General features: G+C 44.6%; 1 protein-coding gene across 1 annotated transcript; it reads left to right on the top strand.

Moving 5' to 3' along the window:
- The first annotated feature begins 12,570 nt into the window (after nt 1–12,570).
- Nucleotides 12,571–13,434, top strand: LOC134758964 (endogenous retrovirus group K member 5 Env polyprotein-like). Its single transcript, XM_063708831.1, is given in 2 exon segments — nt 12,571–13,269; nt 13,271–13,434. Coding segments are annotated over 2 exon segments (720 nt in total). The 5' UTR covers nt 12,571–12,582; the 3' UTR covers nt 13,304–13,434.
- The last annotated feature ends 2,810 nt before the right edge of the window (nt 13,435–16,244 follow it).

The raw sequence follows: 16,244 nt of genomic DNA, 5'->3' as shown, positions 1-16,244 counted from the left end.
ATTTTTTATTTTTTTGGTATTTTTAGTAGAGGCAGGGTTTCACCATGTCAGGCTTGTCTCGAACTCCTGACCTCAAATGATCCGCCTGCCTCAGCCTCCCAAAGTGCTGGGATTATAGGCATGAGCCACTGTGCCCGGCCTCTACCCTTCTTTGTTAGACTGTTCTGTATTTCCTACCTCTGTATACTAAATCTACCTCATCTCTAAAGTTATAAATCTGATGATGCACCTAGATTTTCTTACACCCAATCTAGCATCTAGCTCCTGATTCTTCCCAAACAAGATCCTTTCTCGCTATCTCTGTTGTTACTACTTGAAGCTCACTTTATTTATTTATTTATTTATTTATTTAATAGTGTTTTCCTTGACAGGTTTCCTTGCTTCTGGCTTTTTTCCTCCAGTACATTTATCATCCATCTGCCAGATGGGTTCTTCTAAAATGCAATTCTAACGTTGCTCCCTTCAAGAAATACTTAGAAGTTTCCCATTTTGGCCGGGCGCGGTGGCTCATGCCTGTAATCCCAGCACTTTGGGAGGGAGGCCGAGACGGGCGGATCACTCGAGGTCAGGAATTCGAGAGCAGTCTGGCCAACGTGGTGAAACCCCGTATCTACTAAAAATACAAAAATTAGCCAGGCATGGTGGCACATGCCTGTAGTCCCAGCTACTCGGGAGGCTGAGGTGGGAGAATTGCTTCAACCCGGGAGGCGGAGGTTGCAGTCAGCTGAGATCACGCCATTGCACTCCACCCTGGGCAACAGAGCAAGACTGTCTCAAAAAAAAAAAAAAAAGAAGTTTCCCATTTTATTATAAACGCATTCTTTAATAAGACCTAGAAAAGGCCGGGCACGGTGGCTCACGCCTGTAATCCCAGCACTCTGGGAGGCCGAGATGGGCAGATCACAAGGTCAGGAGATCGAGACCATCCTGGCTAATACGGTGAAACCCCGTCTCTACTAAAAATACAAAAAATTAGCCGGGCGAGGTGGCGGGACCTAGAAGAACCTATGAGCTGACCCTGACCTGCTGCTTCAGTTTGACCTTCACAATGTGAGCCTCAGCCTCATCGCACAAGCATGTATCTTTCTCAAGTGCATTATATTCTCTCATGACTCTCCTCTGTCTGGAATGCCTTCCCTCCCTCACCTCACCTCCCTCACATTCCATGATTCAGTCCAGAGAAAAGGAACGTTTTAGCTATATGCTTGTCTCTTCTCCCAGCACCTCTAAATTCCTTCCTCTAAAGCACTCCCCACTGAAACTCTGTCTGCTCCCCCTCATAGCCTGAACCCCTGGAGGGCATCTGTATGCTCTTGTTTTTGCATTTTCTCCACTTAACACACACGTGACATAGAAGACATTTTAGGGCTAGGCGTGGTGGCACACCCAGTTACTTGAGAGGCTGAGGTGAGAGGGTCGCTTGAGCTCAGGAGGTTGAGGCCAGCCTGGAGGACATAGCAAGAGCCCGTTTCTAAAAGGAAGAAAAACAAGACATTCTAGAAATTCTTCTTGAATGGTCAGAAGGAGTGATGAATTGGGTTTTGGGTACTGAGGATAGAAAGGATGGATATGAAAAAAAAGGTAAAGAAGATTAAGCAGGGTTTGGTGACTGGGTCACATGAGGGAGAAATCAAACATTCTTGAAATCATGTCTTTCAGTCCCACTAGATGGGAAAAGAATGTATGTACATTTCAAAGCTGTCACAGGTGATTCTGACATGCTAATTTTGTATCATTACTCTTCTTCTCCCATTTTCTTTCCAAACAGTGAATTTGAGAAAAACCACTCAAAAATTTTTTTTTCTTTTTCCTTTTTTTTTCGAGATGGCTGTCACCCAAGCTGGAGTGCAGTGGCACAATCTTGTGCAGCTGTCACCCAAGCTGGAGTGCAGCATCACCCAAGCTGTCAGTGTGTGTCACCCAAGTTGGAGTGCCGTGTGGCGCAATCTTGGCTCATTGCAACTTCTGCCTCCTGGGTTCAAGCGATTCTCCTGCCTCAGCCTCCCGAGCAGCTGGGACTACAGGTGTGCACACCATGCCCGGCTACTTTTTGTATTTTTAGTAGAGACGGGGTTTCACCATGTTGGCCAGGCTGGTCTCGAACTCCTGACCTCAGGTGATCTGCCCACCTTGGCCTCCCAAAGTGCTGGGATTACAGGCATGAGCCACCACACCCGGCCTGCAGTTAAAATTTTATGTCTTCTTCCTAAAACTAAAGACTATTTCATACTTAGGATTTTTGCTGGGTGGGGTGTTTCAAAGGTTTCTATTTGACATGTTCAGTTGTCAGTGCCCTGCACTGTAGGCTTTCTCTTTTATTTTATTTTTTAATTTTTTTTTATTTTTTGAGATGAGTCTCACTCTGTCGCCTAGGCTGGAGTGCAGTGGCGCGATCTTGGCTCACTGCAACCTCCACCCTCCGAGTTCAAGCGATTCTCCTGCCTCAGCCTCCCAAGTAGCTGGGATTACGGATGCCTGCCACTGTGCCCGGCTAAATTTTTTTTGTATTTTTAGTAGAGACGGGGTTTCACCATCTTGGCCAGGCTGGTCTTGAACTCCTGATCTCGTGATCCACCCGCCTCAGCTTCCCAAAGTGCTGGGATTACAGGCATGAGCCACCACACCCGGCCTGCAGTTAAAATTTTATGTCTTCTTCCTAAAACTAAAGACTATTTCATACTTAGGATTTTTGCTGGGTGGGGTGTTTCAAAGGTTTCTATTTGACATGTTCAGTTGTCAGTGCCCTGCACTGTAGGCTTTCTCTTTTATTTTATTTTTTAATTTTTTTTTTATTTTTTGAGATGAGTCTCACTCTGTCGCCTAGGCTGGAGTGCAGTGGCGCGATCCTGGCTCACTGCAACCTCCGCCCTCCGAGTTCAAGCGATTCTCCTGCCTCAGCCTCCCAAGTAGCTGGGATTACGGATGCCTGCCACTGTGCCCGGCTAAATTTTTTTTGTATTTTTAGTAGAGACGGGGTTTCACCATCTTGGCCAGGCTGGTCTTGAACTCCTGATCTCGTGATCCACCTGCCTCGGCTTCCCAAAGTGCTGGGATTACAGGCGTGAGCCACCGTGCCCAGCCTCTCTTTTCTTTTTTAAATAGAGACAGGGTCTTGCCATGTTGCCCAGGCTAGTCTTGAACTCCTGGCCTCAAGTTATCCTCTGCTGCCTTCGCCTCCTAAAGTGCTGGGATTAAACCAGTGAAACATGAGGCACAGCCCACTGTAGGCTTTCTACTCCGTAGAACATCTGACAATACCAGCTACTATGGAGAATATGGAGCAACTAGAGTTCTCACACATTGCTGATGGGAATGCAAAACAGCATCATGCCATTCTAGAAAATGATTTGTTTCTTATAAATATGTACTTACTGAATGACCAGCAATCCCACTCTTGGGTATTTATCCTAGAGAAATGAAAACCTCTTTTCACACAAAAACATGTACATGACGTGGCCAGGTGTGGTGGCTCACGCCTGTAATCCTAGCACTTTGGGAGGCCAAGGCAGGCGGATCGCGAGGTCAGGAGATTGAGACCATCCTGGCTAACATGGTGAAACCCCGTCTCTACTAAAAATACCAAAAAAAAAAAAAAGTAGCCAGGCATGGTGGCGGGCGCCTGTAGTCCCAGCTACTCTGGAGGCTGAGGCAGGAGAATGGCATGGACCTGTGAGGCAGAGCTTGCAGTGAGCCAAGATCACGCCACTGCACTCCAGCCTGGCCGACAGAGCGAGACTCCATCTCAAAAAAAAAAAAAGAAAAAAACACGTACATGAATGTTTGCAGCAGCTCCCTTCAGAATTGCTAAAATTTGGAACAATCCAAATGTCCTTTGATGGATGGTGGCTATACAAACTGTGATACATCCATAGTACTAATGCATTTTTTTCTTTTCTTTTGAGACAAAGTCTCCCTCTGTCGCCCAGGCTGGATTGCAGTGGTGTGATCTCCACTCACTACAACCTCTGCCTCCCAGGTTCAAGCGATTCTCCTACCTCAGCCTCACAAGCAGCGGGACTACGGGCAGGCGTTATCACGCCTAACTAATTTTTGTGTTTTTAGTAGAGACAGGTTTTTGTCATGATGGCCAGGCTGGTCTGAAACTCCTGATCTCAAGTGATGCGCCCACCTCGGCCTCCCAAAGTGCTGGGATTACAGGAGTGAGCCACTGTGCCTGGCCTGCATTTATTTTTCTTTTTAGAGACAGGCGTCTCGCTATATTGCCCAGGCTGGCCATGAACTCTTGGGCTTAAGGGATCCTCCCACCTCAGGATCCCTTGAAGGGACCTACAGGTGAGAGCCACTACAGCTGGTGCTCCTTAATAACATTGATACAGATAACAATGTGGATGAATCTCAAAGGTATACTGAGTTGAAGTATGTTGTAAACTTTTATAAGTCTCAAAAGGTTACATACTGTATAATTCCATTTATATGACATTCTTGAAAGGTAAAACTATAGGGACAGAAATAAATCAGCCCTTGCTAGGGGTTACAGATATAGGAAGGGAGGTGGATCAAAAGACATTACAAGATGGCTGGGCACAGTGGCTCTCACCTATAATCCCAGCACTTTGGGAGGCCCAGGCAGAGGATCACTTGAGGCCAGGATTTTAAGACCAGACTGGGCAACATAGCAAGACCCTGTCTCTACACTTTTTTTTTTTTTGAGACAGAGTCTTGCTCTGTTGCCCAGGCTGGAGTGCAATGGCGTGATCTTGGCTCAATGCAACCTCCGCCTCCTGGGTTTAAGTGATTCTCCCACCTCAGCCTTCCCAGTAGCTGGGATTACAGGCACCTGCCATTATGCCTGGCTAGTTTTGTTTTGTTTTTTGAGATGGAGTCTCGCTCTGTTGCCCAGGCCAGAGTGCAGTGGCGTGATCTCGGCTCACTGCAACCTCCACCTCCAGGGTTCAAGCGATTCTTCTGCCTCAGCCTCCCCAGTAGCTGGGATTACAGGCGCGTGCCACCACGCCCGGCTAATTTTTGTATTTTTAGTAGAGACGGGGTTTCACCATGTTGGCCAGGCTGGTCTAGAACTCCTGACTTCAGGTGATCCGCCTGCCTCAGCCTCCCAAAGTGCTGGGATTACAGGCGTGAGCCACTGCGCCGGACCAACAATTTAAAAAAAAAAAAAAAAAAAAAGGCTATTTAAGGGCATTTTAGAGGGTGATGAAACTTCCGATAGCCTTGTAACCGGGCCCCTTGAGACTTCAGCATTCTGCAGTTCTTAAGGACTGAATAAATGAAAATTCTGATCAGGCCCTTGCTTGTTTGCATGTTTTAACCACTTGCTTTTTGCCCAATATTCCTTGTTCTCACAATATAATTACATACTGCTGATGTACTGTTTGATTGTCAAGGAGAAGGAGATAACTTCAGCGTCATGAAAAATTGTTGCAGGGGGCATGCCTTCAGGGTCGTTGCGGCCAGCCCCTGACGCCCAGAAGCCTGATTGCTCAAGGTGTTATCAGAGACTGAAGAAACACAGACTTTCCCCCTTGGTTCCCTGAAACTCCCCCTCCCTTACTCTCTAGCCCCATAAAAACTCCCTGCTTCCTTTTGTTAAGACAGATTTTAGAGATTTGCTCTGCTGCCTTCTCGCTTTGGCCAAATCAATGAAACCTTTTTGCATCTCCAAGCACCGGTGTCTCAGTGTTTGGCCTCAGCTGCCCATGAGGTACACAAGCCTGATTTTGGGGTTCTACAACAGCCTGATTATGATGTCAATTACATGTTTATGCATATGTTAAAATTTGGAGTTCTATGTAGTAGTACAGAAGTTATACTTCTATATAACTTACAGTTATAAAAAAAGTTAATAGTTAAAAGTTCATGGCAGGGTGCAGTGGCTCACACCTGTAATCCCAGCACTTTGGGAGGCCGAGGTGGGTGGATCACGAGGTCAGGAGATGGAGACCATCCTGACTAACACGGTGAAATCCCGTCTCTACTAAAAATACGAAAAATTAGCGGGGCAGGCATGGTGGCATGCGCCTGTAATCTCAGCTACTCAAGAGGGTGAAGCGGCAGAATCACACTTGTTTTTTTTTGTTTTTTGTTTTTTGGTGTTTTTTTTGAGACAGAGTCTCGCTCTGTCGCCCAGGCTGGAGTGCAGTGGTGCGATCTCAGCTTACTGCAAGCTCTGCCTCCTGGGTTCACACCATTCTCCTGCCTCAGCCTCTACAGTAGCTGGAACTACAGGCGCCCGCCACCTCACCCGGCTAATTTTTTGTATTTTTAGTAGAGACGGGGTTTCACCGTGTTAGCCAGGATGGTCTCGATCTCCTGACCTCGTGATCCACCCGCCTCAGCCTCCCAAAGTGCTGGGATTACAGGCCTGAGCCACCGCGCCCGGCCAGCAGGAGAATCACTTGAACCCAGAGGCTGCAATGAGCCGAGATCGTGCCACTGCACTCCAGCCTGGGCAACAAGGGCAAGACTTCATCTAAAAAAAAAAAAAAAGTTCATAGCAGTATGTGGGGAAAAGCAAGAGAGATCAGATTGTTGCTGTGTCTGTATAGAAAGAAGTAGACATAGGAGACTCCATTTTGTTCTGTACTAAGAAAAATTCCTCTGCCTTGAGATTCTGTTAATCTATAACCTTACCCCCAACCCCCTGCTCTCTGAAACATGTGCTGTGTCAACTCAGAGTTAAATGGATTAAGGGTGGTGCAAGATGTGCTTTGTTAAACAGATGCTTGAAGGCAGCATGCTCCTTAAGAGTCATCACCACTCCCTAATCTCAAGTACCCAGGGACACAAAAACTGCGGAAGGCCGCAGGGACCTCTGCCTAGGAAAGCCAGGTATTGTCCAAGGTTTCTCCCCATGTGATAGTCTGAAATATGGCCTCGTGGGAAGGGAAAGACCTGACCGTCCCCCAGCCCGACACCCGTAAAGGGTCTGTGCTGAGGAGGATTAGTATAAGAGGAAGGCATGCCTCTTGCAGTTGAGACAAGAGGAAGGCATCTGTCTCCTGCCTGTCCCTGGGCAATGGAATGTCTCGGTATAAAACCCGATTGTATGCTCCATCTACTGAGATAGGGAAAAACCGCCTTAGGGCTGGAGGTGGGACCTGCGGGCAGCAATACTGCTTTGTAAAGCATTGAGATGTTTATGTGTATGCATATCTAAAAGCACAGCACTTAATCCTTTACATTGTCTATGATGCAAAGACCTTTGTTCACGTGTTTGTCTGCTGACCCTCTCCCCACTATTGTCTTGTGACCCTGACACAACCCCCTTTTCTTTAAGCACCCACGAATGATCAATAAATACTAAGGGAACTCAGAGGCTGGCGGGATCCTCCATATGCTGAACGCTGGTCCCCCGGGTCCCCTTATTTCTTTCTCTATACTTTGTCTCTGTGTCTTTTTCTTTCCTAAGTCTCTCGTTCCACCTTACGAGAAAGACCCACAGGTGTGTAGGGGCAACCCACCCCTACATCTGGTGCCCAACGTGGAGGCTTTTCTCTAGGGTGAAGGTACGCTCGAGCGTGGTCATTGAGGACAAGTCGACGAGAGATCCCGAGTACATCTACAGTCAGCCGTACGGTAAGCTTGTGCGCTCGGAAGAAGCTAGGGTGATAATGGGGCAAACTAAAAGTAAAATTAAAAGTAAATATGCCTCTTATCTCAGCTTTATTAAAATTCTTTTAAAAAGAGGGGGAGTTAAAGTATCTACAAAAAATCTAATCAAGCTATTTCAAATAATAGAACAATTTTGCCCATGGTTTCCAGAACAAGGAACTTTAGATCTAAAAGACTGGAAAAGAATTGGTAAGGAACTAAAACAAGCATGTAGGAAGGGTAATATCATTCCACTTACAGTATGGAATGATTGGGCCATTATTAAAGCAGCTTTAGAACCATTTCAAACAGAAGAAGATAGCGTTTCAGTTTCTGACGCCCCTGGAAGCTGTTTAATAGATTGTAATGAAAAGACAAGGAAAAAATCCCAGAAAGAAAGGGAAGGTTTACATTGCGAATATGTAGCAGAGCCGGTAATGGCTCAGTCAACGCAAAATGTTGACTATAATCAATTACAGGAGGTGATATATCCTGAAACGTTAAAATTAGAAGGAAAAGGTCCAGAATTAGTGGGGCCATCAGAGTCTAAACCACGAGGGCCAAGTCCTCTTCCAGCAGGTCAGGTGCCTGTAAGATTACAACCTCAAACGCAGGTTAAAGAAAATAAGACCCAACCGCCAGTAGCTTATCAATACTGGCCACCGGCTGAACTTCAGTATCGGCCACCCCCAGAAAGTCAGTATGGATATCCAGGAATGCCCCCAGCACCACAGGGCAGGGTGCCGTACCCTCAGCCGCCCACTAGGAGACTTGATCCTACGGCACCACCTAGTAGACAGGGTAGTGAATTACATGAAATTATTGATAAAGCAAGAAAGGAAGGAGATACTGAGGCGTGGCAATTCCCAGTAACGTTAGAACCGATGCCACCTGGAGAAGGAGCCCAAGAGGGAGAGCCTCTCACAGTTGAGGCCAGATACAAGTCTTTTTCGATAAAAATGCTAAAAGATATGAAAGAGGGAGTAAAACAGTATGGACCCAACTCCCCTTATATGAGGACATTATTAGATTCCATTGCTCATGGACATAGACTCATTCCTTATGATTGGGAGATTCTGGCAAAATCGTCTCTCTCACCCTCTCAATTTTTACAATTTAAGACTTGGTGGATTGATGGGGTACAAGAACAGGTCCGAAGAAATAGGGCTGCCAATCCTCCAGTTAACATAGATGCAGATCAACTATTAGGAACAGGTCAAAATTGGAGTACTATTAGTCAACAAGCATTAATGCAAAATGAGGCCATTGAGCAAGTTAGAGCTATCTGCCTTAGAGCCTGGGAAAAAATCCAAGACCCAGGAAGCGCCTGCCCCTCATTTAATACAGTAAGACAAGGTTCAAAAGAGCCCTACCCTGATTTTGTGGCAAGGCTCCAAGATGTTGCTCAAAAGTCAATTGCCGATGAAAAAGCCCGTAAGGTCATAGTGGAGTTGATGGCATATGAAAACGCCAATCCTGAGTGTCAATCAGCCATTAAGCCATTAAAAGGAAAGGTTCCTGCAGGATCAGATGTAATCTCAGAATATGTAAAAGCCTGTGATGGAATCGGAGGAGCTATGCATAAAGCTATGCTTATGGCTCAAGCAATAACAGGAGTTGTTTTAGGAGGACAAGTTAGAACATTTGGAGGAAAATGTTATAATTGTGGCCAAATTGGTCACTTAAAAAAGAATTGCCCAGTCTTAAATAAACAGAATATAACTATTCAAGCAACTCCAACAGGTAGAGAGCCACCTGACTTATGTCCAAGATGTAAAAAAGGAAAACATTGGGCTAGTCAATGTCGTTCTAAATTTAATAAAAATGGGCAACCATTGTCGGGAAACGAGCAAAGGGGCCAGCCTCAGGCCCCACAACAAACTGGGGCATTCCCAATTCAGCCATTTGTTCCTCAGGGTTTTCAGGGACAACAACCCCCACTGTCCCAAGTGTTTCAGGGAATAAGCCAGTTACCGCAATACAACAATTGTCCCCCGCCACAAGCGGCAGTGCAGCAGTAGATTTATGTACTATACAAGCAGTCTCTCTGCTTCCAGGGGAGCCCCCACAAAAAATCCCCACAGGGGTATATGGCTCCCTGCCTGAGGGGACTGTAGGACTAATCTTAGGAAGATCAAGTCTAAATCTAAAAGGAGTTCAAATTCATACTGGCGTGGTTGATTCAGACTATAAAGGCGAAATTCAATTGGTTATTAGCTCTTCAATTCCTTGGAGTGCCAGTCCAGGAGACAGGATTGCTCAATTATTACTCCTGCCATATATTAAGGGTGGAAATAGTGAAATAAAAAGAATAGGAGGGTTTGAAAGCACTGATCCGACAGAAAAAGCTGCATATTGGGCAAGTCAGGTCTCAGAGAACAGACCTGTGTGTAAGGCCATTATTCAAGGAAAACAGTTTGAAGGGTTGGTAGACACTGGAGCAGATGTCTCTATCATTGCTTTAAATCAGTGGCCAAAAAATTGGCCTAAACAAAAGGCTGTTACAGGACTTGTCGGCATAGGCACAGCCTCAGAAGTGTATCAAAGTACTGAGATTTTACATTGCTTAGGGCCAGATAATCAAGAAAGTACTGTTCAGCCAATGATTACTTCAATTCCTCTTAATCTGTGGGGTCGAGATTTATTACAACAATGGGGTGCGGAAATCACCATGCCCGCTCCATTATATAGCCCCACGAGTCAAAAAATCATGTCCAAGATGGGATATATACCAGGAAAGGGACTAGGAAAAAATGAAGACGGCATTAAAGTTCCAGTTGAGGCTAAAATAAATCAAGAAAGAGAAGGAATAGGGTATCCTTTTTAGGGGCGGCCACTGTAGAGCCTCCTAAACCCATACCATTAACTTGGAAAACAGAAAAACCGGTGTGGGTAAATCAGTGGCCGCTACCAAAACAAAAACTGGAGGCTTTACATTTATTAGCAAATGAACAGTTAGAAAAGGGTCATATTGAGCCTTCATTCTCGCCTTGGAATTCTCCTGTGTTTGTAATTCAGAAGAAATCAGGCAAATGGCGTATGTTAACTGACTTAAGGGCCGTAAATGCTGTAATTCAACCCATGGGTCCTCTCCAACCTGGGTTGCCCTCTCCGGCCATGATCCCAAAAGACTGGCCTTTAATTATAATCGATCTAAAGGATTGCTTTTTTACCATCCCTCTGGCGGAGCAGGATTGCGAAAAATTTGCCTTTACTATACCAGCCATAAATAATAAAGAACCAGCCACCAGGTTTCAGTGGAAAGTGCTACCTCAGGGAATGCTTAATAGTAAAAGAATGTTAACCCCAGAGGCAACAAAAGAAATTAAATTAGTGGAAGAAAAAATTCAGTCAGCGCAAATAAATAGAATAGATCCTTTAGCTCCACTCCAACTTTTGATTTTTGCCACTGCACATTCTCCAACAGGCATCATTATTCAAAATACTGATCTTGTGGAGTGGTCATTCCTTCCTCACAGTACAGTTAAGACTTTTACATTGTACTTGGATCAAATGGCTACATTAATCGGTCAGACAAGATTACGAATAATAAAATTATGTGGAAATGACCCAGACAAAATAGTTGTCCCTTTAACCAAGGAACAAGTTAGACAAGCCTTTATCAATTCTGGTGCATGGCAGATTGGTCTTGCTAATTTTGTGGGAATTATTGATAATCATTACCCAAAAACGAAAATCTTCCAGTTCTTAAAATTGACCACTTGGATTCTACCTAAAATTACCAGACGTGAACCTTTAGAAAATGCTCTAACAGTATTTACTGATGGTTCCAGCAATGGAAAAGCGGCTTATACAGGGCCGAAAGAACGAGTAATCAAAACTCCGTATCAATCGGCTCAAAGAGCAGAGTTGGTTGCAGTCATTACAGTGTTACAAGATTTTGACCAACCTATCAATATTATATCAGATTCTGCATATGTAGTACAGGCTACAAGGAATGTTGAGACAGCTCTAATTAAATATAGCATGGATGATCAGTTAAACCAGCTATTCAATTTATTACAACAAACTGTAAGAAAAAGAAATTTCCCATTTTATATTACTCATATTCGAGCACACACTAATTTACCAGGGCCTTTGACTAAAGCAAATGAACAAGCTGACTTACTGGTATCATCTGCATTCATAAAAGCAAAAGAACTTCATGCTTTGACTCATGTAAATGCAGCAAGATTAAAAAACAAATTTGATGTCACATGGAAACAGGCAAAAGATATTGTACAACATTGCACCCAGTGTCAAGTCTTACACCTGCCCACTCAAGAGGCAGGAGTTAATCCCAGAGGTCTGCGTCCTAATGCATTATGGCAAATGGATGTCACGCATGTACCTTCATTTGGAAGATTATCATATGTTCATGTAACAGTTGATACTTATTCACATTTCATATGGGCAACTTGCCAAACAGGAGAAAGTACTTCCCATGTTAAAAAACATTTATTGTCTTGTTTTGCTGTAATGGGAGTTCCAGAAAAAATCAAAACTGACAATGGACCAGGATATTGTAGTAAAGCTTTCCAAAAGTTCTTAAGTCAGTGGAAAATTTCACATACAACAGGAATTCCTTATAATTCCCAAGGACAGGCCATAGTTGAAAGAACTAATAGAACACTCAAAACTCAATTAGTTAAACAAAAAGAAGGGGGAGACAGTAAGGAGTGTACCACTCCTCAGATGCAACTTAATCTAGCACTCTATACTTTAAATTTTTTAAACATTTATAGAAATCAGACTACTACTTCTGCAGAACAACATCTTACTGGTAAAAAGAACAGCCCACATGAAGGAAAACTAATTTGGTGGAAAGATAATAAAAATAAGACATGGGAAATAGGGAAGGTGATAACGTGGGGGAGAGGTTTTGCTTGTGTTTCACCAGGAGAAAATCAGCTTCCTGTTTGGATACCCACTAGACATTTGAAGTTCTACAATGAACCCATCAGAGATGCAAAGAAAAGCGCCTCCACGGAGATGGTAACACCAGTCACATGGATGGATAATCCTATAGAAGTATATGTTAATGATAGTGTATGGGTACCTGGCCCCACAGATGATCGCTGCCCTGCCAAACCTGAGGAAGAAGGGATGATGATAAATATTTCCATTGGGTATCGTTATCCTCCTATTTGCCTAGGGAGAGCACCAGGATGTTTAATGCCTGCAGTCCAAAATTGGTTGGTAGAAGTACCTACTGTCAGTCCCATCAGTAGATTCACTTATCACATGGTAAGCGGGATGTCACTCAGGCCACGGGTAAATTATTTACAAGACTTTTCTTATCAAAGATCATTAAAATTTAGACCTAAAGGGAAACCTTGCCCCAAGGAAATTCCCAAAGAATCAAAAAATACAGAAGTTTTAGTTTGGGAAGAATGTGTGGCCAATAGTGCGGTGATATTACAAAACAATGAATTCGGAACTATTATAGATTGGGCACCTCGAGGTCAATTCTACCACAATTGCTCAGGACAAACTCAGTCGTGTCCAAGTGCACAAGTGAGTCCAGCTGTTGATAGTGACTTAACAGAAAGTTTAGACAAACATAAGTATAAAAAATTACAGTCCTTCTACCCTTGGGAATGGGGAGAAAAAGGAATCTCTACCCCAAGACCAAAAATAATAAGTCCTGTTTCTGGTCCTGAACATCCAGAATTATGGAGGCTTACTGTGGCCTCACACCACATTAGAATTTGGTCTGGAAATCAAACTTTAGAAACAAGAGATCGTAAGCCATTTTATACTATCGACCTAAATTCCAGTCTAACAGTTCCTTTACAAAGTTGCGTAAAGCCCCCTTATATGCTAGTTGTAGGAAATATAGTTATTAAACCAGACTCCCAGACTATAACCTGTGAAAATTGTAGATTGTTTACTTGCATTGATTCAACTTTTAATTGGCAACACCGTATTCTGCTGGTGAGAGCAAGAGAGGGCGTGTGGATCCCTGTGTCCATGGACCGACCGTGGGAGGCCTCGCCATCCGTCCATATTTTGACTGAAGTATTAAAAGGTGTTTTAAATAGATCCAAAAGATTCATTTTTACTTTAATTGCAGTGATTATGGGATTAATTGCAGTCACAGCTACGGCTGCTGTAGCAGGAGTTGCATTGCACTCTTCTGTTCAGTCGGTAAACTTTGTTAATGATTGGCAAAAAAATTCTACAAGATTGTGGAATTCGCAATCTAGTATTGATCAAAAATTGGCAAATCAAATTAATGATCTTAGACAAACTGTCATTTGGATGGGAGACAGACTCATGAGCTTAGAACATCGTTTCCAGTTACAGTGTGACTGGAATACGTCAGACTTTTGCATTACACCCCAAATTTATAATGAGTCTGAGCATCACTGGGACATGGTTAGACGCCATCTACAGGGAAGAGAAGATAATCTCACTTTAGACATTTCCAAATTAAAAGAACAAATTTTCGAAGCATCAAAAGCCCATTTAAATCTGGTGCCAGGAACTGAGGCAATTGCAGGAGTTGCTGATGGCCTCGCAAATCTTAACCCTGTCACTTGGGTTAAGACCATCGGAAGTACTACGATTATAAATCTCATATTAATCCTTGTGTGCCTGTTTTGTCTGTTGTTAGTCTGCAGGTGTACCCAACAGCTCCGAAGAGACAGCGACCATCGAGAACGGGCCATGATGACGATGGCGGTTTTGTCGAAAAGAAAAGGGGGAAATGTGGGGAAAAGCAAGAGAGATCAGATTGTTGCTGTGTCTGTATAGAAAGAAGTAGACATAGGAGACTCCATTTTGTTCTGTACTAAGAAAAATTCCTCTGCCTTGAGATTCTGTTAATCTATAACCTTACCCCCAACCCCCTGCTCTCTGAAACATGTGCTGTGTCAACTCAGAGTTAAATGGATTAAGGGTGGTGCAAGATGTGCTTTGTTAAACAGATGCTTGAAGGCAGCATGCTCCTTAAGAGTCATCACCACTCCCTAATCTCAAGTACCCAGGGACACAAAAACTGCGGAAGGCCGCAGGGACCTCTGCCTAGGAAAGCCAGGTATTGTCCAAGGTTTCTCCCCATGTGATAGTCTGAAATATGGCCTCGTGGGAAGGGAAAGACCTGACCGTCCCCCAGCCCGACACCCGTAAAGGGTCTGTGCTGAGGAGGATTAGTATAAGAGGAAGGCATGCCTCTTGCAGTTGAGACAAGAGGAAGGCATCTGTCTCCTGCCTGTCCCTGGGCAATGGAATGTCTCGGTATAAAACCCGATTGTATGCTCCATCTACTGAGATAGGGAAAAACCGCCTTAGGGCTGGAGGTGGGACCTGCGGGCAGCAATACTGCTTTGTAAAGCATTGAGATGTTTATGTGTATGCATATCTAAAAGCACAGCACTTAATCCTTTACATTGTCTATGATGCAAAGACCTTTGTTCACGTGTTTGTCTGCTGACCCTCTCCCCACTATTGTCTTGTGACCCTGACACAACCCCCTTTTCTTTAAGCACCCACGAATGATCAATAAATACTAAGGGAACTCAGAGGCTGGCGGGATCCTCCATATGCTGAACGCTGGTCCCCCGGGTCCCCTTATTTCTTTCTCTATACTTTGTCTCTGTGTCTTTTTCTTTCCTAAGTCTCTCGTTCCACCTTACGAGAAAGACCCACAGGTGTGTAGGGGCAACCCACCCCTACAGCAGTATACATTAAAAAATTGTACTGTATACACTTCGGGAGGCCGAGGCGGGTGGATCACCTGAGGTTGGGAGTTCGAGACCAGCCTGACCAACATGGCGAAACCCCGTCTCTACTAAAATACAAAAAATTAGCCGGGCATGGTGGCGCGCGCCTGTAGTCCCAGCTACTCGGGAGGCTGCGGCAGGAGAATCGCTTGAACCCGGGAGGCGGAGGTTGCAGTGAGCCGACATCCCACCACTGCACTCCAGCCTGGCGACAGAGCAAGACTCTGTCTCAAAAAAAAAAAAAAAAAAAAAAAAAAAAAAGGCCAGGCGCGGTGGCTTACGCCTGTAATCCCAACACTTGGGGAGGCCGAGGCAGGTAGATCACAAGGTCAGGAGTTTGAGGCCAGCCTGACCAACATGGTGAAACCTCGTCTCTACTAAAAATACAAAAATTAGCCGGGCATGGTGGCAAATGCCTATAATCCCAGCTACTCGGGAGGTTGAGGCAGGAGAATTGCTTGAATCCAGGAGACAGACGTTGCAGTGAGCCGAGATTGCGCCACAGCACTCCAGCCTGGGTGATAGAGTGAGACTTTGCCTCCAAAAAAAAAAAAAAAAAAAATTGTACTGTATAACAGTTGTAAAAATAAAAAACGTTAAAGAGTAAGGTGCATGTACATTTCACGATTCTGTGGCAAACACAGATGCGTACACGCTCCTCAGCCTACGCAGGGACTATTTTATTTCTTATGCACATCCTCTCCCAACTGCACACTTTTCCTTTGCTACTTTAGCCTGACACCTAAGACATGACTAAGACAGAATGCGAGGTTGATTTTCTGGAGACAATCCCCACCCCCTTCCTCGCCCTCTCTCCTTTCTGTCTCTTCCTGGTTTCCCCACCTCTCCCCTGTTCTTGCGTTCTCGTGTTTCTCACGCCCTGTGTCATGGCCTCCTCCGTCTTCTCCTCCCACTCTGTCTCTGTCTCCTGCCGGGGCCGGGGGTGCC

Source organism: Gorilla gorilla, chromosome 6 (genome assembly GCF_029281585.2).
Source record: "Gorilla gorilla gorilla isolate KB3781 chromosome 6, NHGRI_mGorGor1-v2.1_pri, whole genome shotgun sequence".
In the NCBI taxonomy this organism is placed as follows: Eukaryota; Metazoa; Chordata; class Mammalia; order Primates; family Hominidae; genus Gorilla; species Gorilla gorilla.
The sequence above is the reverse complement of the archived record's forward strand: the minus strand, read 5'-3'. Positions and strand labels throughout refer to the sequence as shown.